Source organism: Hemitrygon akajei, chromosome 12 (assembly GCF_048418815.1).
Source record: "Hemitrygon akajei chromosome 12, sHemAka1.3, whole genome shotgun sequence".
Lineage (NCBI taxonomy): Eukaryota > Metazoa > Chordata > Chondrichthyes > Myliobatiformes > Dasyatidae > Hemitrygon > Hemitrygon akajei.
In genome coordinates, this window is record NC_133135.1 from 108,916,421 (window position 1) to 108,944,273 (window position 27,853).

The window sequence follows — 27,853 nt, forward strand, 5'->3', positions numbered from 1 at the left end:
ATAGATAGATACTTTATTCATCCCCATGGGGAAATTCAACTTTTTTCCAATGTCCCATGCACTTGTTGTAGCAAAACTAATTACATACAATACTTAACTCAGTAAAAAATATGATATACATCTAAATCCTTACAGCATTCATTTTCCAAAAAATTAAATGTTACAGAGACATTTCTGTAATTTGTTAAAGAAAGTAACATATTAAGTAATGGGCCACTTGTCTAATAAAAACCTAATTGCTTTGTAGGTATATAACCCAGTATATGATTAAACAAATAACAACAGGATGCTAATGATCAATGACATAATGAGTTAAATGAACTAAACTGATTAACTGAAACAGAAATGGTGTCGAATGAGGGACAACCTCATTGAACCCTATCGAATGGTGAAACGCCTTGATAGAGTGGATGTGGAGAGGATGTTTCCTACAGTGGGGGAGTCTAGGACCAGAGGGCACAGATAGAGTGGATGTGGAGAGGATGTTTCCTGTAGTGGGGGAGTCTAGGACCAGAGGACACAGATAGAGTGGATGTGGAGAGGATGTTTCCTGTAGTGGGGGAGTCTAGGACCAGAGGACACAGATAGAGTGGATGTGGAGAGGATGTTTCCTATGGTGAGGGAGTCTAGGACCAGAGGACACAGATAGAGTGGATGTGGAGAGGATGTTTCCTGTAGTGGGGGAGTCTAGGACCAGAGGACACAGATAGAGTGGATGTGGAGAGGATGTTTCCTATGGTGGGGGAGTCTAGGACCAGAGGACACAGATAGAGTGGATGTGGAGAGGATGTTTCCTATGGTGGGGGAGTCTAGGACCAGAGGACACAGATAGAGTGGATGTGGAGAGGATGTTTCCTGTAGTGGGGGAGTCTAGGACCAGAGGGCACAGATAGAGTGGATGTGGAGAGGATGTTTCCTGTAGTGGGGGGAGTCTAAAACCAGAGGGCACGGCCTCTGAATAGAGGGGTGTCCTTTTAGAATGGGGATGAGGAGGAATTCCTTTAGCCAGAGAGTGGTGAACATGTGGAATTTACTGCCACAGGTATCTGTGGAGGCCAAATCTGTATGTGTATTTAAGGCAGAAGTTGATAGATTCTTCGTTGCTCAAGGCATGCAGGGATACGAGGAGAAGGCAGGAGATTGGGGCTGAGAGAAAAAAATGTATCAGTCATGGTGAAATGACAGAGCAAACTCGATGGGCCAAATGGCCTAATTCTGCTCCTATATCTTATGGTCTTATCAATGCAAATGTTTCGTCCAGATTTACATAATCCTTTAATTACAGGCAGCCTCCAACCTGATGGCATGAACATTGCTCTTTCTAACTTCTGGTAATTTCTCCCCCTCCCCCTTCCCTCTTTTTCCATTCCCCATTCTGGCTCCCTCTAACCCCTTCTCTCCTCCTCACCCGCCCATCACCTCCCTTTGGTTCTCTTCCTTCCCTTTCTCCCATGGTTCATTCTCCTCTCCTTTGTATTTGTGTTGCTTTGTATTTCCAGCATCTATGTGCAAAAGTTCAAAGTTCTAAGTACATATACATTATACAACCTTGAGGTTCGTCTCCTAACAGGCAGCCACAAAACCAAGAAACCCAAAAGAACCAATTCTAAAAAAGACAGAAGAACACAATGTTCGACAATGGAGCAGAGGTGCTCGGCGAAGCGGTCCCCCAGTTTATGAGGGGTCTTGCCGACATAGAGGAGGCCGTGTGGGTTGCCCTGGACACAATGGACGACTCCAGCAGACTTGTTACTTTGCCTTTGAGAATCCCAATGAAGAACCTTTGACCTGAAGTGTTACTTTTTCCGAATCTATAGATGCCACCCTGGCTGCTGAGTAATTCCAACATTCCGGGTTTGTTTCCCATCGAGAGCTTGGTTTTCATCCAAATTAAATATTTGTTTTCACTTCCTAATTCTGCAAATAAGTCATTCAACCAGCAAAACAGATTTTTCTTTTGGCTCCTTTGATTTGGGAAACCAGTGCAGGTTCATGGGTTTGGTGAGTGAGACTGACTACGAATTAGTATATTAATCACTTATTTACCAACGGTAAAACATTCCACCGAACATCCAAGTCTCCCCAAAGTTACCCAGACTACAAAACTAAATATTCAACAAGCAGTTGCTTAGCTAAGAGTGCGCACGGGCCTTCTGTGTCTGAGCGTCCCTTCCCAGTGGTCCTTTAGCACCGGTCATGGCCTCAGTGTGAAGAGTGGCCTGCAGAGAGACCGGGCCTCCCTCACCGGATGCTCTTACACCCTGAGGCGCCTGAAACCGGACACCGGAGCCGCCGCACACAAGGCAACCAATGGGAACGAGCTGCTGCATCCTTCAAGAGGGCCAGTCGGTGACCGGCACGACGCACGCGGCTTTCGACCGACGAGCACACTAACCCCCCACGTGACAGCGGTGTGTGTGTGTACGTGGCCGTACCTGAGCAGGTGGGAGTCTGGTTGTGCACCGAAGACCCACTGACCGGCTTGCCCTCGGGCGTTACGCACCAGCAGTAGCCCGTCAGCTTGTGACACTGAACCTGCGGAATCAGAGAGAAGGCAATGAGCGATTGTGCCTCGAGGTAGAGTGCTCCCTGTTTTGATAGATAGATAGATAGATACTTTATTCATCCCCATGGGGAAATTCAACTTTTTTTCCAATGTCCCATACACTTGTTGTAGCAAAACTAATAACATACAATACTTAACTCAGTAAAAAATATGATATGCATCTAAATCACTATCTCAAAAAGCATTAATAATAGCTTTTAAAAAGTTCTTAAGTCCTGGCAGTTGAATTGTAAAGCCTAATGGTATTGGGGAGTATTGACCTCTTCATCCTGTCTGAGGAGCATTGCATCGATAGTAACCTGTCGCTGAAACTGCTTCTCTGTCTCTGGATGGTGATGTAGAGGATGTTCATAGTTATCCATAATTGACCGTAGCCTACTCAGCGCCCTTCGCTCAGCTACCGATGTTAAACTCTCCAGTACTTTGCCCACGACAGAGCCCGCCTTCCTTACCAGCTTATTAAGACGTGAGGCGTCCCTCTTCTTAATGCTTCCTCCCCAACACGCCACCACAAAGAAGAGGGCGCTCTCCACAACTGACCTATAGAACATCTTCAGCATCTCACTACAGACATTGAATGACGCCAACCTTCTAAGGAAGTACAGTCGACTCTGTGCCTTCCTGCACAAGGCATCTGTGTTGGCAGTCCAGTCTAGCTTCTCATCTAACTGTACTCCCAGATACTTGTAGGTCTTAACCTGCTCCACACATTCTCCATTAATGATCACTGGCTCCATATGAGGCCTAGATTTCTTTGGGGAAGCAAACTAAAATGTTAACATCTTTGGGCAGCGTGGGGGGCGTAGTGGCTAGCACAATGTATTACAGCACCAGTGATCACCGGTTCAATCCCGCTGCGGCCGGTAAGGAGTTTGTATATTTACCCCGTGACCGCACGGGTTCCCTCCCACAGTCCAGAGAGGTACTGGTTACGGTTAGTAAGCGGTGGGCATGCTGTGTTGGTGCCAGAAGCGTGGAGTCCCCGGTAACTGCGTTGGCCATTGACACAAATTACCTGTTTCACTGCCGGTTTCGATGTACGTGCACCAAATTAAGCTAATCTCTAAACTCGTTTAATGTTGGGACAGGTTTAACGTTCAAAGTAAAATTTATTATCAGAGTACGCACATGTCACCACATACAACCCCGAGATTCTTTCTCCTGCGGGCATACTCAGCAAATCTATAGGACAGTAACTGTAAACAGGATCAATGAACAACAAACTGTGCAGATGCAAATCTGAAAAAACCGCAATAAATAACGAGAACATGAAATAACAAGATAAAAAGTCCTTAAAATGAGACCATCGGTTGTGGGAACATTAGAAGTAGAATGAGTGAAGTTATCCCCTTTTGTTCAGAAGCCTGACGGTTGAGGGGTAGTAACTGTTCTTTAACCTGGTGGTGCGAGTCCTGAGGCTCCTGTACCTTCTACCTGATGGCAGCAGTGAGAAAAGGGCATGGCCTGGGTGGTGGAGTCCCGGATGATGGATGCTGCTTTTCTACGGCAACATTTCATGTAGATGTGCTCAATTGTTGGGAGGTTTTACCCGTGATGTACTGGGTAAATCCACCACTTTTTGTAGGATTTTCCACTCATCAGTGTTCTCATAATACAGCCAGTCAGCATACTTCCCACCACACATCTATAGAAGTTCAGTTCCTCTGAAATAGAGACACCAGGAATTTAAAGTTACTCCACCTCTGATCCTTCGATGATTACTGGCTCAAGGACCTCGGGTTTCCCTCCTGAAGTCTATTATCAGTTCCTTGGTCTTATTGACATTGAGTGAGAGGTTGCTCTTGCTATTACACCACTCAGTCAAATTTCCACTCTCTCTCTGCTGAAGTCCACAATCTGAAGCCCACAAGCTAAACTGTTCAACTTCTGTTCTTAGGTTACAAACTTCATCTTGCCACTGGAGGAGCAACATCTTATATTCCATCCGGGTAGCCTCCGTCCTGATGGCATGAATATTGATTTCTCCTTCTGGTAAGCAAAAAAAGATTCCCTTCCCCTCTCCCTCTATTCCCCATTTTGGCCTCTTACTTCTTCTGACCTGCCCATCACCTCTGCCGGGGTCCCCTCCTCCTTCCCTTTCTCCTGTGGTCCACTCTCCTGTCCTATAAGGTTCATTCTTGTAGCTATACAAGACCCACCGTGTTCAGTTCCGCTCATCTCACTACAGGAAGGATGTAGATACTATAGAGAGAGTGCAGAAGAGAGTTACGAGGATGTTGCCTGGACTGGGGAGCATGCCTTATGAGAATAGGTTGAGTGAACTTGGCCTTTTCTCCTTAGAGCGACGGAGGATGAGAGGTGACCTGATAGAGGTGTATAAGATGATGAGGGGCATTGATCGTGTGGATAGCCAGAGGCTTTTTCCAGGGCTGAAGTGGCTAACGCAGGGGGTCACAGGGGGTTAAGCTGCTTGGGAGTGGTAGGGGGGATGTCAGAGGTAATTCTTTTCCACACGGAGAGTGGTGGGTGCATGGAATAAGGTCGTTTAAGTGGCTCTTAAGACAGATACATGAAGTTTAGAAAAATCGAAAGCTACGCGGTAGGGAAGTTCTAGGCAGTTTCTAGAGTAGGCTACATGGTCGGCACAACATTGTGGGCCGAAGGGCCTGTGATGCGCTGTAGATTTCTATGTTCTATGTTTCTCCAGCTCTTGGACTTTCTCACCCACTTGGCTTCACCTATCACCTAATTAGCCTTCTTCCCCTCCCACGACCTTTTTATTCTGGTATCTTCCCTTTTCTTTTCCAGTCAATGCCAAAATAAAAAGATGGAGGGAGGGGAAGATGGGAGGTGATAGGTGAAGCCAGGTGGGTGGAAACGGTCAAGGGCTGGAGAAGGATCTCAACTTGAAACACCAATTGTTTACTCTTTTCCATCGATGCTGCCTGACCTGCTGAGTTCTTCCAGCATTTTGAGAGTGTCACTCTGGATTATTAGGATCTGCAAACTTTCTTGTGTTCTGTTAAGTTCTTTCCCAGTGAAGAGTCTTCTTGTCCTTACAGCTTGCTCGCTGTAAACCATACCACAAGTGAAAATGGGGCAGCCAGTTCATAAAAAAGTGCTGCTTTCTCGTGACTCATGTCATTTTAAATCCACTTCAGCTGGGTGTATTTGTAATTCTATAAATGATTTACGATGCGCCAGTCAAAGTAATTAGCTGGCCGGTGGTGTAGGGGCACCTGCACCGGACCTCCAGGTTCAAATCCAACCAGAGCCCATTCCATCCGCGTTGGTTTGAGCGTCGAGCTAACAACTCGGCCTCGTAAGAAAACAGACAAGTGCTAAAGAGAAGGCAAGGCTAGCACCCGAAGTGCGGAGAGGAACAACAATCAAAGTAGTGGCCCAGAATGCCATGTGCAATACGCCACAGATTTTTACCGAGCATTCTCCCTGACCTGACACCGCTACTTGTGAAAGTCACTATAGCAGACGTCAGCCGTGTGCAGCACGGGTGTGTTTTCTCTGAAGAGACCAAGGGAGAGATCTTTGATGGAGGACGGTTGGATAAAGAGCATGGGGAGATTTTCTCCTTGTGAGGAAGGTCAACAGGTAGTTGCAGGGGAATAAGAGATGCCCAGACTATGAAACTAGACCCCCACCAGCGAATGGTGTGGACGTGGGGAGGATGTTGTCAATAGAGAGGGAGTCTAGGACCAGAGGACACAGCTTCAGAGTATAACGTTATCTCATTAGGACAGAGATGAGGAGGAATTTCTTTAGCCAGAGAGTGGTGAATCTGGGGAATTTATTGTCACAGACAGCCGTGGAGACCAAGTCATTGGGTATATTTAAAGAAGGGGTTGATTAGTAAAGGTCACTCACTACAAAGGTCACAGTCTACTGCTCAGAGTACTCAGGTCAAAGTTCAAGGTTCAAAGTAAATTTATTATCAAAATACTCATATATAGATAGATAGATACTTTATTCATCCCCATGGGGAAATTCAACTTTTTTCCAATGTCCCATACACTTGTTGTAGCAAAACTAATTACATACAATACTTAACTCAGTAAAAAATATGATATGCATCTAAATCACTATCTCAAAAAGCATTAATAATAGCTTTTAAAAAGTTCTTAAGTCCTGGCGGTAGAATTGTAAAGCCTAATGGCATTGGGGAGTATTGACCTCTTCATCCTGTCTGAGGAGCATTGCATCGATAGTAACCTGTCACTGAAACTGCTTCTCTGTCTCTGGATGGTGCTATGTAGAGGATGTTCAGAGTTATCCATAATTGACCGTAGCCTACTCAGCGCCCTTCGCTCAGCTACCGATGTTAAACTCTCCAGTACTTTGCCCACGACAGAGCCCGCCTTCCTTACCAGCTTATTAAGACGTGAGGCGTCCCTCTTCTTAATGCTTCCTCCCCAACACGCCACCACAAAGAAGAGGGCGCTCTCCACAACTGACCTATAGAACATCTTCAGCATCCCACTACAGACATTGAATGACGCCAACCTTCTAAGGAAGTACAGTCGACTCTGTGCCTTCCTGCACAAGGCATCTGTGTTGGCAGTCCAGTCTAGCTTCTCGTCTAACTGTACTCCCAGATACTTGTAGGTCTTAACCTGCTCCACACATTCTCCATTAATGATCACTGGCTCCATATGAGGCCTAGATCTCCTAAAGTCCACCACCATCTCCTTGGTCTTGGTGATATTGAGACGCAGGTAGTTTGAGTTGCACCATATCACAAAGTCCTGTATCAGTTTCCTATACTCCTCCTCCTGTCCATTCCTGACACACCCCACTATGGCCGTGTCATCAGCGAACTTCTGCACATGGCAGGACTCCGAGTTATATTGGAAGTCTGATGTGTACAGGGTGAACAGGACCGTTTACAATCACCATTTACAATCCACAGGGATGTTTTCTTGGGGGCATATTCAATAAATGCAACACCCATAATGGAATCAATGAAAGGCCATACCAAATGGGCATTCAACTGGTGTGCAAAAGACAACAAACCATACATAAAAACAAGAAACAATAATAATTATTATCTATAAATAAATAGACAGCCAGATGAATTAATAAATTGATTGATAAATAAACAGATAAACAAACAGGCAAGCATGCAATAAACATTGAGATGAAGAGTCCTTGAAAGTGAAGCCATTGGTTGTGGGAACATTTCAATGATGGGGCAAGTGAAGTTGAGTGAAGTTATCCTCTTTGGTTCAAGAGCCTAATGGTTGAGGGATAGTAACTGCTCCAGAACCTGGCGGTGTGAGTCCTGAGGCACTTATACCCAATAGCAGCAGCGAGAAGGGAGCGTGTCCTGGGTGGCGGGGGTCCCTGATGATGGATGCTACTTTCCAGCAACAACTCTCCGTGTAGGTGTGCCCAGTGGTGAAGAGGGCTTTACCAGTGATGAACTGGTCCGCATCCACTACTTTTTATAGGATTTTCCTTTCAAGGATATTGGTGTTTCCATACCAGACTGATGTAGTCAGTCAATATACTCTCATAAGTCTACAGAAAATTGTCAAACTTCTAGATATGATGCCGAATCTTCATAAACTCCTAAGGAAGTAAGTGCTGAGCCCAGGACTGATCCTCCAAAATAATAAAACTGAGGAATTTAAAGTTCTTAACCCTCTCCACCTTTGATCCTCCAATGAGGACTGGCTCATGAACCTTTGTCTTCTTCCTCCTGAAGTCAATAATTAGCTCCCTGATCTTTCTGACATTGAGTGAGAGGTTTGTTGTTATGGTACCAGCCAATCAGACTTTCAAACTGCTTCCTATATGCTGATTTATCACCACCTTTGACTTGGCCAAAGACAATGGTGTCAGCAGTAAATTTGAATATGGTATTGGAACTGTGATTAGCCCCACAGTCATACGTGTGAAGTGAGTAGAGCAGGGGCTAAGCACAAATCCTCATGGTGCACCAGTGCTGATGGAGATCATGAAGGAGATGTTGTCACCAATCCAAGCTGACTGGGGTCTGCAAGTGAGGAAATTGAGGATCCAATTGCACAAGGAGATATTGAGGCTAACGCCTTGAAGCTTTGATTAGTTTTGAGGCGATGATGGTATTAAATGCTGAGCTGTGGTCGATAAAGAGCTTCTTGATGTATGTACCTTTGCTGCCCAGATGTTCCAGGGTTGAGAGGAGAGCCAATGAGATGGCATCTGCTAAGATCCTGTTGTGCCGGCAGGCAAACTGAAGTGGATCCAGGTCGCTTCTCAGAAAGGAGTTGATACGCTTCATCGGCCTCTCTGTGGATGTAAGTGCGACTGGACGATAGTCACTGAGGCAAGTCACCACTTTTTCTTAGGTGTAATTGAGGCCCACTTGAACCAGCTGGGTACCTCAGTCTGCTGAAACAAGGGGTTAAAGATCTCAGTGAACGCTCCAGCCAGTTGATCAACATCAGGTCTTTGGTACTCGGCCAGGTACCCCGTCTGGGTCAGATGCTTTCCGTAGGTTCATCGTGCTCTCACATCGGCCTCAGAAACTGAAATCACAGGCTCATCGGGAGGCTGTATATATGTGTGTGTGTATAGATAGGTATAGATATATATGAAATAGCTACATTAAACTATGTACCTATCCAAACTTCTCTTGAAGATTGAAACCAAGCTTGCATGCACCACATGCGTTGGCACAGAACAGGCCCTTCTGCCCTTCCGAGTCATACCGCCAAGTGACCCACCTATTTAACCCTAACCCAATCACAAGGCAATTTACAATCACCGATTAACCTACTAACTGGTACATCTTTGGGAGGAAACCAGAACCCCACGCATTCACGGGGAGAATGTACAAACTCCTTACAGACAACCAGAATTGAACTCTGAACTCTGACACCCTGAGGTACAATAGCTGTGACGTTATCGTGGGGCCCCTCAGCGTCCCCATTGCGAGAGGTGGAGACGGGTAAGGCAGGCCAACAGGGCTCTGGTGAAGCTGTACAGGCCAATCCCCTGTACAGAGGATACAATGGATTACAGAAACACTGATGACCTCCAACCATACCATCGACTTTGGATGATGAGGACAGGAGGTCATCAATGGTCGATGCTCCACTGGGAGCTAAGGGCACAAGTAAAAAATGTTATCATGGCGCCCCTAAGCAGAATTCATTTGAAACACGGAGAAAGCAAAATGCTGCCCTAATTATTTCTCGATTTATTTTATCCTCTCTTGGAATTTTTGTTTGTTCAGACAAGCAAGTACTGCATGCTTGGAACAACTTTAGCAATTTTTCCTTCTCTTTGACTTCTGGAAAGAGATCTCGTGCTTTCCTGGTGTATATGACACATAATCTCTTGTTAGGCTTCCAGCCAGGTACAGTTGTTGGTTTTGCCTAATGTTCTGGCGACAATCTTCATCAGGGATGATGCCTAGGCATATCTAGTCCGGTGGTATATACACTTAACTCCAGTCCCGATTGATTAGTCCTCATCCAATCAGGTTTCCGCTGCCCCATCTTTTTAAAATTGTATTCCAGTTCTTACTTAGGGTGAGACCTTCATCTTTATTAAAATTCTTATTCTCTAATTTTACTTCAATGGCTTCCTTCACCAGGCGGTCCCAAAAGCCAAAACTGCTGTGCCGCGCCAATGGCTTTGGGAGTTTATGGCGGAGTCTGTCATCGAAATGTCCATTAAAATTGAGGCCTGTACCCAGCTGGAAGCCCGAGAAGAGTCTGAGTGTCTTGTGCTTTAAGTTCTGGGCATATCACTTGATTCCAAGAATATAAAAGCAAGGATGTAACATTGAGGCTTTATGAAGCACTGGTGAGGTCTCACTTGGAGTATTGTGAGCAGGTTTGGGCAGCATATCTAAGAAAGGATGTGCTGTCATTGGAGAGGGTTCAAAGGAGGCTCATGAAGATGATTCCAGGATTGAATGGCTCGTCATATGAAGAGCATCTGAAGACTCTGGGCCTGTACTCACTGGAATTAGAAGAATGAGGTGGGGTATTTCATTGAAACCTATCAAAGGTTGAAAGGCCTCGATAGACTGGATGTGGAGAGGATGTTTCCAACGGGGCCTAAGACCAGAGGACATGGCCTCAGAATTCAGGGGTGTCCTTTTTAGAACGGAAATGAGGAGGATTTTTTTTAGCCGGGGAGTGGTGAATCTGTGGAATTCATTGCCACGGGTGACTGTGGAGGCCAAGTCACTGGGTATACTTAAGGCAGAGGTTGATAGATTCTTAAATAGTCGGAGCATGAAGGAATACAGGTAGAAGGCAGGAGATTGGGGTTGAGAGGGAAATGGATCAGCCATGATGAAATGGCGGAGCAGACTCGATGGGCCAAACGGCCTAGTTCTGCTGCCATATCTTATGGTCGTGTTTCCCAGTCAGTGAAAAAAGCTATTCAAAAACTAAGCAAACTGTCAAAGCACTTCCAGCTCTTAAAGACATCACTGCACAGCCTCTGGACAGTGAATCGCCTCACACCTAGCAGGTCCTTCGATGAGCTCATCCCCCTGAAGACTGAATTAATTCCAGGACTTGATGCCATTGTTTGGCGGAAGTTATCTTACTCCACCCATCAACCAACATTCCTCCCATATTAACAAACCATCTCAGAAACACCAGTATTATGTTTACAGAAGAAACTGAATGACTTCAAGTGAAAGAAAATTTCTCACTGCTGGCCAGAAAACAATTATCAACCCAAGATGAGTTCAGCCTCAGGTTGAAGGAGCCTCCAGCCTGATGGCATTAATATTGTGACGTTCTGGGTGGGAGCGCGGTCGACAGCCCGTCTCTGCATTCCTAATCACCAGCACTGTTTATTGTTCTTGTGTTAAGATGCTTTTGTGGGGTTATGGTGGGAAGTTCTGGTTCATTTACTGTTACATTTTAGCTCGGGTTATACAGTGATTTCCTTGTGTACTTGAGGGTCACCTTAACTGTAACCAGGGTGTGTGATGGTCACTTCCTCCGTCTGTATGAGACCGGGGGAGGGGGGTTTCACTCTCCGGGTCACGGTGCCCGGTCTGTCTTGTGTCTATCACAATAAAACTGTTGTTGAGTTAAAGAGCTTCCTCGTCTGTCATTATGGACCAAATGCTCGCCACAATATCAATTTCTCCTTCCTGTAAAAAAAAGTTTCCCTCCACCTCCCCTCTTCTTCTATTACCCACTCTGGCCTCTTACCACATCTCACCTGCCTCCCACCTCCCCTGGGTCCCCCCCCCCCCTTTACTTTCCTCTATGGTCCACTGTCCTCTCCTATCAGATTCCTCCTTCTCCAGCCCATGACCTGGCTTTACCTATCACCTTCTAGCTATCCATGACCTTTCCCATCTACCTGGCTTTACCCATCACCTTCTAGCTATCTGTGACCTTTCCCATCTACCTGGCTTTACCTATCACCTTCTAGCTTCCATTTCCCCCACCTTTGTATTCTGGCGTCTTCTCCCTTTCTTCTCAGTCCTGAAGAAGGGATTCACCCTGAAATTTCCAAAGATGTTGCCTGACCTACTGACTTCCTCCAGCACTGTGTGTGTGTGTGTGTGTGTCTGGCTTTGAATATCCAGCATCGGCAGTCTTTCTCACGTTTACAAGTATCAGCCAGTGTTTATCCTAGATTTTTTAAATGGTTTTAAGGCTGGTGTGCTGGCCTTTATTAGCCCGAGGACTGTGCTCAAGATCTGTGAGATAATGTTGCCGCTCTGTAAAACGCTGGTTGGACCACACTTGCAACATTGCGTTCCGCTCTGGTCGCTTCATTACAGGAAGCTTCAGAGAGGGTGCAGAGGAGATTCACCAGGATGCTGTCCGGATTAGAGAGGGTGTAGAGGAGATTCACCAGGATGCTGTCCGGATTAGAGAGGGTGTAGAGGAGATTCACCAGGATGCTGTCCGGATTAGAGAGCGTGTAGAGGAGATTCACCAGGATGCTGTCCGGATTAGAGAGGGTGTAGAGGAGATTCACCAGGATGCTGTCTGGATTAGAGAGGGTGCAGAGGAGATTCACCAGGATGCTGTCCGGATTAGAGAGGGTGTAGAGGAGATTCACCAGGATGCTGTCTGGATTAGAGAGGGTGTAGAGGAGATTCACCAGGATGCTGTCCGGATTAGAGAGCGTGTAGAGGAGATTCACCAGGATGCTGTCCGGATTAGAGAGGGTGCAGAGGAGATTTACCAGGATGCTGTCCGGATTAGAGAGGGTGCAGAGGAGATTTACCAGGATGCTGTCCGGATTAGAGAGGGTGTAGAGGAGATTCACCAGGATGCTGTCTGGATTAGAGAGGGTGCAGAGGAGATTCACCAGGATGCTGTCCGGATTAGAGAGCGTGTAGAGGAGATTCACCAGGATGCTGTCCGGATTAGAGAGGGTGCAGAGGAGATTTACCAGGATGCTGTCCGGATTAGAGAGGGTGTAGAGGAGATTCACCAGGATGCTGTCCGGATTAGAGAGCGTGTCTTATGGGGAAAGGTTGAGGGAGCTCAGGATTTTCTCTTTGGAGCGAAGCAGGATGAGAGGTGGCTTGATGGAGGTGTGCAAGACGATAAGATACACAGATCAAAATGATAGGAGTTCATGGAGTGTCCAGGGAGGGGGAAGCACCTCTGGTGAAGGTCCATCCCAGGACAGCTCACTCATCTTTGGTCCCCGGTACACTGCTTCGACGGGTGAGGGTAGCCGGCAAGCCTCACACCCTGTGAGATAAGGACATGCCTGTCCCAGCAAGGTCAGCTCTGACAGACTGGCCGGATGAGCTCCAATGGCCAGGAAGGCGGCTCTGCCCCATGGCGAGCGAAGGGCACGATGAGGCACAGATGACATCACGGTCATCCACTACAACCGGGAAGGCCCCGGCGGTAACGCTTGTTCCTGGACTGCTGAGAGAGCGGAACTCTCCCAGTGCAACGGCTTTTCCACTTTGAAAACTCTCCCGCACGGGTTTCCTGTCATTGTCCGACATAAAGGACAACCGCTATATGATGATAAGAGGCAGAGATCGAGTGGACAGCCAGAAACTTTTTCCCAGGGTGGAAATAGCTAATTCCCTCCAATCATCGTAATAAAATTTTAAGATGATTGGTGGAAAGTATAGAGCAGGGGTGTCAAACTCATTTTAGGTCACGGGCCGGATTGAGCAAAATGCAGCTTCATGCGGGCCGGATCAGTCGGACGCGTGCGAACGCAGCTTTCGTTGCCTCCGTTTTTTCAGCCTGCTCTCATGTGTCTCAGTCTCTGCTATAACTACAAAGTGTTTCACTTTACAAATTCCGTTTCTTATGAAGAAGACTGCCGAGCAAGACTGCTGAATAAACACTAAAAACCCTGAAAACCTGGTACCTGAATAAACTCAGCATTAGCCATATCATACGCCATAGGTGCTTCGATTACTGGGGCCAGCTTTAATAGTAATTAGATATTATCTCGCGGGCCGGATTTGGCCCGCGGGCCTTGAGTTTGACACATATGGTATAGAGGGTTCAGTCAGAGGCAAGTTTTGTTTTAAAAACACAGCAAGTAGTAGAGGCAGGTATATTACTGACATTTAAGAAACTCGTAGGTATACACATAGAAGAAGAAGAACAGCCCTTAACTGGGCAGTGGAGTTATCGGGGCACCGTCACGGCGGTGTTTCCGCAGCAAGTTATTTGTGTTTTTACGAGGCCGAGTTGCTAGCGCGACGCTAGACATACACATGGATGATTGAACAATGAAAGGCTATGTGGGAAGGAAGGGTGACATTGATCTTGGAGTAGGTTATAACATCAGCAGTTTCTTTTCATCTTGGTAGGAACTGTCCTTACTTGTTCCACTCCACTGGCTCAAAGCTGAGTGAGAGGTCAGATCTATCCGTTGGGTTCATCGTATCATAGGGATACGAGATCATACAGCCGGATATCCAGGCCAGCGCAGCCCTTTACAGTGTCAGAAATCAGGTTTCAAATCCAACCACTGCAAGCAGTTGTGTATATTCTCCCCGCGACCACGTGGGTGTTGGGGAGTTTGCACGTTCTCCCCGCGACCACGTGGGTGTTGGGGAGTTTGCACGTTCTCCCCGCGACCACGTGGATGTTGGGGAGTTTGCACGTTCTCCCCGCGACCACGTGGGTGTTGGGGAGTTTGCACGTTCTCCCCGCGACCACGTGGGTGTTGGGGAGTTTGCACGTTCTCCCCGCGACCACGTGGGTGTTGGGGAGTTTGCACGTTCTCCCCGCGACCACGTGGGTGTTGGGGCGTTTGCACGTTCTCCCCGCGACCACGTGGGTGTTGGGGAGTTTGCACGTTCTCCCCGCGACCACGTGGGTGTTGGGGAGTTTGCACGTTCTCCCCGCGACCACGTGGGTGTTGGGGAGTTTGTACGTTCTCCCCGCGACCACGTGTGTGTTGGGGAGTTTGCACGTTCTCCCCACGACCACGTGGGTGTTGGGGAGTTCCAGTTTTAAGATCGATGCAATTCCAAACACGACATGACAGCAGCTGATTCCTACAGATGTACCGTGGAGATCTTTCTAAATGGCTGCATCACTGTCTGGTGTGGGGCAGGAGGTTACTGCACAGGATTGAAATAAGCTGCAGAAAGTTGTGAACTCAGTCAGCTCCATCATGAGCTTTAGCCTATATAGCAGCGATTCTCAACCGTTTTTTGGCCACGGCCCCTTTAGGGGCTCTTCTCGGGTTCCAGGGCCCCCTTTCAGACAGGGATACAACACAAACAGATAGACAGAAAATCATTTATTATTGAACACCAAGAAAACTTGAACATTCTGACATACTGGACAAAACTTTAAGAAAGACTGTATGAAATTAAACATCTATCAGGCCGAATGTGATCCTTGATCTTGGTGCTTTTCCGCAAGTTTCATGATATTAGGCAATGACAGTCGGAGGCCGCCTCTTTTTGCGATATCAATTCTGTTCCTGGATTTTGTCAAGGAAGCTACCTTGCAGAATCCGCTCCCAACCAAATATGTTGAGGGAAAGGCGATAAAAAAAATCTTTGGGCTTTTTCCTACAGTGTTGTAAATTTATTCAGCAGATCACTCTTGGTCCAAAACTCTTTTTTTGAAACTGACTGAACTGACAACGTGCAGTTATATCAATCAAACTCTCTTGAATTTCTGCCTCAGCTTGGGTGGGTTGTACTTCAAATGGATTCAAAATAAATTCAAAAGCAATGAATTTACCAGGTGTGCCAAATTCAAACGGTGTGTTGGAAAGGTATTATAAATAGAAGGGAAATTATTGACTCCAATGAAGGTTGCTGCTTGGGTATTTCATCGGTTCTGTTACCAGGGCCCCCATAAACACATGGGGCTCCCCTTCTCACTGTTTTCAGTCGGTGGCCCCCTTCTAATGTGCCAGGGCCCCCAATGGGGCCATATGGCCCCCACTGAGAATGGCTGCTATATAGTATCCACAACGTCTTTAAGCAGTGAGGACTCCCATTACCCAGGACATGCCTTGTTCTCATTGCTACCATCAGGGAGGAGGTACAGGAGCCTGAAGACACACAGGTTCAGGAACAGCTTCTTCCCCTCTGTCATCAGGTTTCTGAATGGACATTGAACAATGAACACCTCACTACATCTTTTCTCTCTTTTTGCGCTACTTATTTTATGTATATATACTACCGTAAATTCTGGTGTAAGAGCCGAGAATTTGGCTAAATTTTGGTCCTAAAATTAGGGGGTCAGCTTATACAGAGGGTGCCAACTTCGGAAAAACTAATACACAGAAGACAGGTCGTATTTATTGGCTGTTTTTGAGTCAAATTGGTTCCAGTGTCGACGCATGAATTCTTTGGTTTGTTTAAACTCACATCTGGTGGCTGGAGCACAGAGATCAAGCCACCAGGGATGACTGCAATGTCCATATTTTCAGCTTTCAATGTTGTTTTGTCTCACCTGACAAGTGCACTTTGAACAGGTCCCAGACAAGTAGCGACTTTTCCTTCCTGAAACCTTCGGGACGTCGACGCCACATCTCTTTAACCCACTTCGTCCATCCAGCAGCGTTCTTGAACATAAACAACATCCCGCGGGAATTTTCTGAGCAATCTTTGTTTTTTGTCTCAAAACAAGATTACGTCTATTCATAGATCGGGTGCACCAACTTCGCGTAGCTCTGAAATTTTCGCTGACCTCACGGTATTTTTCGTCCCATTTCAATGCTTGAACTCGAATTATTTCTCTGGTAACAATGTATCCGGACGATCGCTGGTGATTCACCCACTCTAAAACTTTTTCTTCCAGTTCTGGCCACTGGCGTGTTTTCCCGCGGTTTGCACATTTCGTCTTTGGCATTTCCCTCAGCGTGTCCTCTGCCTTTCTCCACTCTCTCACTTGTTTCTCGTTTACACTAAACTTCTTAGCAGCTGCAGAATTATTCGTTCCTTTAGCAAAATCACCAACCTTCAGCTTGAAGCCAGCATCGTATCACATTTGTTTTCAATCTTTTGTGCATGGTGGTCGCAAACTCAATACGGAGTACACGTACTAATCCTGCTACCCCGTGTTATGTTTTAACGAGATTACGATGGGCGCTAAATGGTTTCACGGGGGTTACATTTCAGAGGATTCTTTTCCATCGGAAAACTAATCCAAAATTTCTCTCCCTGACTTATTTATTAAGAATTCACCTATAACGCTCTACAATGTGTAGGCCTGTTTTCTTAGCAGGTACTGGCTCACAAAATTTCCAGGGTCCGGATCCGGCAAAGCTGAGTACCGGCATGTGAGATCTTGTGATCGTTTCTGGTTAAATCAAAAACCTCTACAAAAGGGGTCGGTTTATACAAAGGTAACATGAAAAATTCACTTTTTTTTTAACCTTGAAAATGGGGGTCTGCTTATACTCCGGGTTGGCTTATACTCTGGAATATACGGTAATAGTAATTTAGTACTCATAGTAATAATAGTATTATGTACTGCAATGCACCCGGGCTGCATAGCAACAAATTTCATGATGTACATCGGCGATTCTGATTCTGATGATGTACCAGTAACCGCATTTCATAGTTTAACATTCATCGATACACAAAATATCAATAACAAAAATAACCCTGTTAAAAGAAGTATTTCTGTAATCCTGTGTTTCCTCTATGTCACTTCAGCACAGTGACTGTTCACATTACCTGTGCAAAGGTGCCGTCCTCGTTACATTCAGGTACGATGATGGAGTCCGTCGTCTTCCTGGTTTGTGCTAATGCTTGGGCTCGGTCTTCCTGGCATCTCACTTTAGACCTCTCTGGAAAATAGATCAGCCCGTTTCAGAATAAACAGAGAACACATTTTCCCAGTAATCCAACTCAACAGCAAAGCGAATTTACTATCAAAGTGCGCGCCTGTTACCATATACCACCCTGGGATTCGTCTTCTCGCGTGCATTCAAAGTTCAAAGCAAGGTAAACTTATTATCAAAATGCAGCACAGAAAACCTTAGGCACATGATTATTGCTAGGGCAGCCATGACTTGCAGGGTACTGTACTTATCAACGTGGAGTGGAGAGCGTGCTTGTAAATCTGGCAGGAGCAAAGGAGGTTGGGAATGGCGAGGGTGGAGTGCAGCAGAAGGCATGTGGGACAGGTGGCAGGGGAGGAGGGCCAGGGCAAGGAGGGTGCGGCACGGGTGCAGACACACCCAGCCCTGAGACAAGGTCATTTGATGCCAAATAATTGGTTTATTCATCAGTACAATCTGTGTTATCAAAGTACATACATGCCACCATATATGATTCAGGGATTAAGAATATATAAAAACATAAGAAATAGGAGCAGGAGTCGGCCATCCGGCCCGTCGAGCCTGTTCCACCGCTCAATAAGATCATGGCTGATCTGACCATGGACTCATCTCCACCGACCTGCCTTTTCCCCATAACCCTTAATTCCCTTGCTATGTATAAATCTATACAACCTGGTCTTAAATATATTTACTGAGGTAGCCTCCACTGTTTCATTGGGCAGAGATTCATTTCCTCGTGGAGATAAATCTATAGAGTTGAAACTCTAACAGGATCAATGAAAGATCAACCAGAGTGCAGAAGGCAACAAACCGTGCAAATGCAAATATAAATAAACAGCAATAAATAATGAGATAAGGAGATAAAGAGTCCTTAAAGTGAGATCATTGGTTGTGGGAACATCTCAATGGATGGGCAAGTGAGTGTAGTTATCCCATTCTGATCATGAGCCTGATGGTTGAGGGGTAGTAACTGTTCTTGAACCTGGTGGCGTGAGTCCTGAGGCTCTTGTACCTTCTACCTGATGGCAGCAGTGAGAAGAGATCATGACCTTGGTGGTGAGGATCTTTGATGATGGACGCTGCTTTCCTACAACAGAGATTCATGTAGATGTGCTCAAAGGTTGGGAGGGTTTCACCTGTGATGTACTGGGTCAAATCCTCTACTTTTAGCCGGATTTCCATTTAAAGGCATTGGTGTTTCCATACCAGGTTGTGATGCAATATACTCTCCAATACACATCTACAGAAGTTTGTCAAAGTTTTAGATGTCATGCTGAATCTCCACAGGTTCCTAAGGATGTCCAGGCGCTGACATGTTTTGTTCGCAATTGCACTTACGTGCTGGGCCCAGGACAAGTCGTCTGAAGTAGTAACACCCAGGAATTTAAAGTTGCCTCTGGCCTCTCTACCCTCCGATGAGGACTGGCTCATGAACCTCCTAAAGTCGACAACCAGCTCCTTGGTCTTCCTGACATTGAGTGACAGGTTGCTGTTATGGTACCAGCCAATCAGATTTTCAATCTCCCTCCTGTATGATCCTGATTCGTCACCAACTTTGATTCGAACCACAACAGCCGCGTCGTCAGCGATCTTGAATCTGGCATTGGAGCTGTACTCAGTCACACATTCATGGGTTTAAAGTGAATCGAGCAGGGGGCTAAGCACAGAGTCTGGCGGTGCTCCTGTGCTGATGGAAATCGTGGAGTAGTTGTTGCTGCCAATCAATGTCTCTTTGGTGCTCCCCGCTCCCTCCCCCTCCCCCTCCCTTCCCATTTTCTCGACCATGATCCCCCTCTTCCTGCCCCCTTCCCACCCTCAGTCTACAGTAGAGACCCATATCAGAATCAGGTTTATCATCACCCACATCTGTCATGAAATTTGAAACAGGAGAAATCTGTGTGCTGCTGAAGGGTTTCAGCCCGAAATGTCGACTACTCTTTTCCGGAGAAGAAGGTATCTGATTAAGGTACCTTAATGATGCAGATCTATAAAACTCTAGTTAGGCCACACTTGGAGTACTGTGTCCAGTTCTGGTCGCCTCAGTATAGGAAGGATGTGGAAGCATTGGAAAGGGTACAGAGGAGATTTACCAGGATGCTGCCTGGTTTAGAGAGTATGCATTATGATCAGAGATTAAGGGAGCTAGGGCTTTACTCTTTGGAGAGGAGGAGGATGAGAGGAGACATGATAGAGGTGTACAAGATATTAAGAGGAATAGACAGAGTGGACAGCCAGCGCCTCTTCCCCAGGGCACCACTGCTCAGTACAAGAGGACATGGCTTTAAGGTAAGGGGAGGGAAGTTCAAGGGGGATATTAGAGGAAAGTTTTTTCACTCAGAGAGTGGTTGGTGTGTGGAATGCACTGCCTGAGTCAGTGGTGGAGGCAGATACACTAGTGAAGTTTAAGAAATTACTAGACAGGTATATGGAGGAATTTAAGGTGGGGGGTTATTTGGAAGGCAGGGTTTGGGGTCAGCACAAGATTGTGGGCCGAAGGGCCTGTAATGTGCTGTACTATTCTATGTTCTATGTAAGAGAGGAGAGTGGACCAAGGGGAAAGAGAAGGAGGGGACCCAGGGGAAGTGATAGGTAGGTAAGGTCAGGGTAGGAAATACAGGAAGGGATGGGGGAGAATCTGTATACCAGAAGGAGAAATCAATATTGATGCCATCTGGTTGGAGACCACCCAGATAGAAGATTAGGTGTTGTTCCTCTGCCTTGAGGTCGGCCTCATCTTGGCCATAGACCGACATGTCGGACTGGGAATGGGAATGGGAATGGGAATTAAGATGTTTGGCTACCAGGAAGTCACGCTTGCAGCGAGCGGATGGTGCGGAGGTGCTTGACGCAGTGGTCCCCCATCTTACAGCGGGTCTCACCAGACACAATGGATGACCTCAGCAGATTCACAGGTGAAGTGCCGCCTCACCTGGAAGGACCATTTGGGGCCCTGATGGAGGTGAGGGAGGAGGTGAATGGGCAGGTGTATCAGGACAACTGGAATCCATCAATGCTGGCTGATTATTGTTGGACACTTAAGCGAGAAGCCTCAGACACTGAGTACAAATGAAAATCATCAACAAAACATTTTTAGCTGAGTTGAACTATTGCAAAGCATCAGCACCGTCATGCCATGAAACACATTATATTCAATAAAAGTTAACTTCTTGTTTCTCCAAATTTCTCCATACACAAGTAGCCTGAAATTTTGTTTGTGTTCAGCTTCAAGCCGTCTATCATAGACAAAAACAAAAAATTCTGAGGAGGCAACAGTTTCAAAACAATTTGTTGTCCAGCATAATCACGGGATGGCAGAAATGAGACTGGAGGATGTCAGCGGATCAGGTAGCATCTATGGAAGGACATGGACAGATGTCACCTCAAGTCAAGACCCTTCATCAGACTGGGATTCGATTGAGTAGATCACATGATGCTGTGTCTGAGTACTTCCTTGAGAAAAGATGAGGAGGAATTTCTTTAGCTCAAGGATGCTGAATTGGATGCCTGTGAAGGCCAAATCATTGGGTATATTTAAAACATTTGATGATATGTTCTTGATTAGGGTTGAAAGATAATGGAGAATGGGGTTGAAAGGGATAATAAATCAGCCATGATGTAATCGTGGAGCAGACTCGATGGGCTGAATGGCCTAATTCTGCTCCTCTGTCTTGTGGTTTTATATTTTGTGTCTGACACCAAGAGGGAGGTGGAGGAGAACGCCAAACTCCCTCTAGAGGCCATGATTTCCCGTGGCTTTTCATCACACCGAAACTGATTCAGGTACCGCACAAAACACTACACGAACCAATTCCAGGCAGATTCCTGGAGATTAGTGCAAGAAAGGAAAATCTGCAGCGGTAATCAATAAAATTGTAATAAAGAATTCTAATGGAGCATTAAAAATTAGAATAACTGCTGACATATGTGGTTTTGTGCTGAATCAGTAACAGCACTCAATTCTGTCCACTTGCAAAATATTGATTCTGAACAGATCACATCAAAAACATTTAGATCCTTGCAAGATCCTATGTACCATGTGTTTTTTTCTTTAATGCTTCAGTAATGAGAACTAACCTCCAAGACAACCACAACCTTACCGTAGGGTTTGGAGGCTTGTGTGCCTCAGTGACCCGGGGAGCTGTGCTGGCTGGAATCAGGGCTTTATGATTTGGCTCTTGGTCGGGTCATCCATGCCAAACAGGTCAAAGGGTAGAGGTCAGACTCAGAGTGGTCCACTGGTCCTCCAGGTTCAGGGGTTCAGCTCAGGGCTAACGACCCTGACTGGTTGTGGTGAACTACATATACCTGTCTGGACATGCCCCCCTGCTGACTGCTCCTGTGGCTCCTCCCACGGACCCCGGTATAAAGGCGATTGGAGGCACTGCTCCTCCCTCAGTCTCCAGGATGTTGTGTGGTGGTCACTTGCTGCTTGTCCTTTCTTCCAGCCAATAAAAGCCTATCTCTCACCGCACATCTCCGAGAGTTATTGATGGTGCATCACTGGTCAAACAAAATTGTTATGAAAACATCAATCAAGAATCCTTCTACATCTGAGAGGGACGGAATCCCTGAGTCTCCACCTGGGGCTTACATGACTGACAGTAGTGAAAACTGAGAGGAAGCTACTGACACAATGAAGGAAGCCCTGAACAGCGCCAGAGATGGAGAACCTTCATTGCCGCCCTAAACACAGTTCCCTACTACCCACAATTTCCAAATCTTATCAGTTTATCCACGTCCAGTGGTCCAACCTCCACAAGACAATGAGGTGGAGGATCCCAGACAGGACCTTCCGGCCCAATGAGCTGTGCCACCCAGCATCCCTGATTTAACTCTAGCCTGATCACGGCAATTTACAATGGCCTATTGACTCCTTTGCCCCGTGTGAGGAGGCCGGAGCACTCGGAGGAAAGCCAAGCAGTTCACAAGGAGAACGCACAAACTCCTTACAGAGGGCGGTTGGGAATTGAACCCCGAGCGTGACTGCCGTAAGGAACTCCAAACTCCACCGCCCCGAGCTGTAACAGCGTCACGTTAACCATTGCTCCCGCGGCTACACAATGGTCTCCTCCCCTTCCAACGTTCTTCCGCCTTCCCTTTCGGCCACGATCCACTGTCCTCTTTTACACAGAACGTAGAGCAGTACAGCACAGGGTCAGCCCTTAACCTGCAATGTTGTGCTGAAACAATTAAACTGGCAATCAAATGGCCAACTAAACTAATCTCTTCCACCTGCACACTCAGAATCAGGTTTAATATCACCAGCACACGTCACCTTGCGGCAGCGGTGCAATGCAATACACGATAAATACAGAAAAAACTGAATTTCAGTAAAAATCATATTTTTTTTTCTTTCTCTCGCCCCTCATGGGTGGTGTGATCGTGTATTTTCCCTCGATCTCGGGCCTGCTACCGGAGGCCTGGGAGCTCGAGTATCTGTGCTGTTCCTCGTGGCGCGCCCTTCTGGACCGAGACCTGAGGTGTTGTTCCCGGGATCTGTCAGAGCCGCTCTCCCAGTCCAGGTGTCACAGCTCCAAGTGAGATTACTCCGGCCTTAACCTTTCACACCCTTTCTATCTGCTCTTTCAAGCCCGGAGTTTCTCCAGCTTCTCGTTCGATCTTCCTGATGTTACTGACATCGGGATTGCCACATCTCTTACTGTTGCTTTCTTCAGTTCCTTGCCCAGTATTACTATGTCTGTTTGGTTGGTCAGTACCTGCTTGTCAGTTTGTATTTGGAAGTCCCACAGGATCTCGGCTCTGTCATTCTCCACTACCTTCTCGGGTGTTTCCCATTTGGGCTTGGGAGTGTCCAATCCATACTCGGTTTGGTTATGCCGTTCAGAGTACGCTGTCCCTGCCCGCATCCTGCTACTACGCTGGATGGTTTCAGTGGATTCCCTGCACAGTCTGTATCTTGGGACTCGTCTGCTGTGATCGGTCCCAGCTTCTATCTCTCTGGTGCCCAGCACCTGTTCTTGAGCAGCCATGAGCAGTGACTGGGATGTCCGGACTGTCTTACGCAGAGAGGTTAGAGAGACTGGGCTTGTACACGCTGGAATTAAGGAGATTGAGAGGGGATCTGATTGCAACATATAAGATTATTAAGGGATTGGACAAGATAGAGGCAGGAAATATGTTCCAGATGCTGGGAGAGTCCAGTACCAGAGGGCATGGTTTGAGAATAAGGGGTAGGTCATTTAGGACAGAGTTAGGGAAAAACTTCTTCTCCCAGAGAGTTGTGGGGGTCTGGAATGCACTGCCTCGGAAGGCAGTTGAGGCCAATTCTCTTGATGCTTTCAAGAAGGAGCTAGATAGGTATCTTATGGATAGGGGAATCAAGGGATATGGGGTCAAGGCAGGAACCGGGTATTGATAGTAGATGATCAGCCATGATCTCAGAATGGCGGTGCAGGCTCGAAGGGCCAAATGGTCTACTTCTGCACCTATTGTCTGTTGTCTATTGACTCCATGCTGTCCCTCAGCTTTGCCATTTCCAGCCACCTCAGATATCTGGTGATGGGACATCCCGTGCAGTGGCTCATCCTGCCATGGCCTCTGGTCCTCAGGCTCTGCTTCACCCACTTCCATTTCCATATCCTCTGCCTGCTGTCTGAGGTATTCTCCTTGCAGACCGTCCTTGGGGGGGCCATCTTCCTGACATACTGATGCATGTTTCGCATTTCTTCCAGGACTCTGGCCTTGACACTCCCAAGTCCCCGTCCTCCATTATTCCGGTGGGTGTACAGTCGCTCGACAACGGACTTTGGATGGAATCCTCTAATGCATGTTGGTAGCTTCAGGGCCTTGATATCAGCAGCTTCCAGTCCATTCCTTGGCCAGCACACTATTGCGGCTGGGTATCTGATGACTGGTAGAGCGATAGTATTGATGGCTCTGATCACGTTCTTCCCTTTCAGCTGGCTTTTCAGGATCTGTCTCACTCTTTGGAGGTACTTGGATGCTGTGTCCTCATCGAGACTTCTGTGCACCTGCTGCATCCCCAGGTAAAAGTTATACAAGTGCAAAAATAGAAATAAAAAGTAGTGAGGTAGTGTTCATGGGCTCAATGTCCATTCAGAAATCGGATGGCAGAGGGGAAGAAGCTGTTCCTGAATCGTTGAGTGTGTCTCTTCAGGTTTCTGTACCCCCTCCCTGATGGTAGCAATGAGAAGAGGGCATGTCCTGGGTGGTGGGGGTCCTTAATGATGGATGCCGCCTTTTTGAGGCATCGCTCCCTGAAGATGTCCTGGATACTGGGGAGGCTAGTGCCCATGACGGAGCTGACTGAGTTCACAAGTCTCTGTGGCTTACTTCGGTCCAGTGCCATAGCCGCTCCCACCCCATACCAGATGATAATGCAGTCAGTTAAAATGCTTTCCACTGTACATCTGTACAAATTTGTGAGTGTCTTTGGTGACAAAACAAACGTCTTCAAACTCTTGATGAAATATAACCACTGTCATGGCTTCTTTGTAGCTGCATTGTAGCTTTGTAGTTGGCTCCAGTTTAGATCCTCAGAGATATTGACAGCCGATAACTTAAAATTGCTTTCTCTCGCCACCTCTGATCCCCCGATGAGGACTTGCGCGTGCTCACTTGTCTTACCCTTTCTGAAGTCCACCAACAGCTCTCTAATCTCATAGAAACATAGAAAACCTACAGCACAATACAGGCCCTTCGGCCCACAAAGTTGTGCTGAACATGTCCCTACCTTAGAGATTACTAGACTTCCCCATAGCCCCCTATTTTTCTAAGCTCCATATACCTACCAAAAAGTCTCTTAAAAGACCCACCACCTCCACCACCGTCGCTGGCAGCCCATTCCACACACTCACCACACTCTGTGTAAAAATCTTACCCCTGACATCTCCTCTGTACCTACTCCCCAGCGCCTTAAACCTGTGTCCTCTTGTGGCAACCATTTCAGCCCTGGGAAAAAGCCTCTGACTATCCGCACGATCAATGCCTCTCATCATCTTATACACCTCTATCAGGTCACCTCTCATTCTCCGTCGCTCCAAGGAGAAAAGGCCGAGTTCACTCAACCTTGTGTCTCACTGACACAATGTCCGTATCCTTCTATTTTCCTCAAATTAATATGCCTATCTGAACGTCTCTAATGTCTCAGCCTCTGCCACCGCCCCCAGGCAGCACATTCCAGGCACCCAATAATTTGTAACAGAAAACTTGCCCCTCACGACTCCCTGGAGAGATTTATGGCAAACGGTGCAGGAGAAGGGCAAAGCAGGTCAGGGAAATCCCTCTAGGGGTGATGCAAGCAACGCCCAACTAATTGCTTCAATAATTTAGCATCCTATCCTGTCACCCAAAAAACAGATGACTTACTCATAACTGGAGAGTACCTAGGCGTGCTACAGGCACCTCTCTGTGACAGCTCCCCGTTCGACTGCCTCAAGATTCGAAGGCTAGAGTTTTTCCCATTGGCAACTCTGATAAAATGAGGAGTGTCTTTGTGGATCCCAGAGGCACCACTAAACATTCTGCAGAATTTGTGCGTTCTCTCTCTCTCTCTCCTGCCCTCTCTCTCCCTCTCCCTCCCTCCCTCCCCCTCCCTCCCTCTCTCCATCACTGTAGAACATAAATCCGTTTTAACCCATCAACCCTGTGTCAGGTCTCTGTAAAGCAGGGGTTCCCAAACTTCTATGTGGCTTGGACCAATACCATTAAGCAGGGGAGCCATGGACCACAGATTGGGAACCCCTGCTGTAAAAAGCAATCTGTCCAGTTCTGTCTCCCTCCTTCTTCACCAAAAGTCAAAAAAGCTTTATTATCAACATGCAGATATGCCACCATATACACAAGAGACACAGGAAATCCAGAGCAACACACACAAAATGCCGGAGGAACTCAGCAGGTCAGACAGTGTCTATGGACAGAGTAACACACACAAAATGCCGGAGGAACTCAGCAGGTCAGACAGTGTCTATGGACAGAGTAACACACACAAAATGCTGGAGGAACTCAGCAGGTCAGACAGTGTCTATGGAAAGAGTAACACACACAAAATGCTGGAGGAACTCAGCAGGTCAGACAGTGTCTATGGACAGAGTAACACACACAAAATGCTGGAGGAACTCAGCAGGTCAGACAGTGTCTATGGACAGAGCAACACACACAAAATGCTGGAGGAACTCAGCAGGTCAGACAGTGTCTATGGACAGAGCAACACACACAAAATGCTGGAGGAACTCAGCAGGTCAGACAGTGTCTATGGACAGAGTAACACACACAAAATGCTGGAGGAACTCAGCAGGTCAGACAGTGTCTATGGACAGAGCAACACACACAAAATGCTGGAGGAACTCAGCAGGTCAGACAGTGTCTATGGACAGAGCAACACACACAAAATGCTGGAGGAACTCAGCAGGTCAGACAGTGTCTATGGTCAGAGTAACACACACAAAATGCTGGAGGAACTCAGCAGGTCAGACAGTGTCTATGGACAGAGTAACACACACAAAATGCTGGAGGAACTCAGCAGGTCAGACAGTGTCTATGGACAGAGTAACACACACAAAATGCTGGAGGAACTCAGCAGGTCAGACAGTGTCTATGGACAGAGCAACACACACAAAATGCTGGAGGAACTCAGCAGGTCAGACAGTGTCTATGGACAGAGCAACACACACAAAATGCTGGAGGAACTCAGCAGGTCAGACAGTGTCTATGGTCAGAGTAACACACACAAAATGCTGGAGGATCTCAGCAGGTCAGACAGTGTCTATGGTCAGAGTAACACACACAAAATGCTGGAGGAACTCAGCAGGTCAGGCAGTGTCTATGGTCAGAGTAACACACACAAAATGCTGGAGGAACTCAGCAGGTCAGACAGTGTCTATGGACAGAGCAACACACACAAAATGCTGGAGGAACTCAGCAGGTCAGGCAGTGTCTATGGTCAGAGTAACACACACAAAATGCTGGAGGAACTCAGCAGGTCAGGCAGTGTCTATGGTCAGAGTAACACACACAAAATGCTGGAGGAACTCAGCAAGTCAGGCAGTGTCTATGGACAGAGTAACACACACAAAACGCTGGAGGAACTCAGCAGGTCAGACAGTG

At 46.9% G+C, this 27,853-nt stretch overlaps 1 protein-coding gene across 3 annotated transcripts in view; it reads right to left on the reverse strand.

Annotated features, from left to right (window-relative positions):
* Positions 1 to 27,853, reverse strand: part of LOC140737369 (SPARC-related modular calcium-binding protein 1-like) — a 237,157-nt gene that overhangs the window by 148,061 nt on the left and 61,243 nt on the right. For all 3 annotated transcript variants that reach the window (XM_073063830.1, XM_073063829.1, XM_073063831.1), the window contains exons 3-4: positions 17,661 to 17,773; positions 2,436 to 2,535 (exon numbers count right to left, since the gene is read on the reverse strand). In XM_073063830.1, coding sequence (XP_072919931.1) covers positions 2,436 to 2,535; positions 17,661 to 17,773 — 213 coding nt within the window. The remainder of the gene's footprint in view (positions 1 to 2,435; positions 2,536 to 17,660; positions 17,774 to 27,853) is intronic.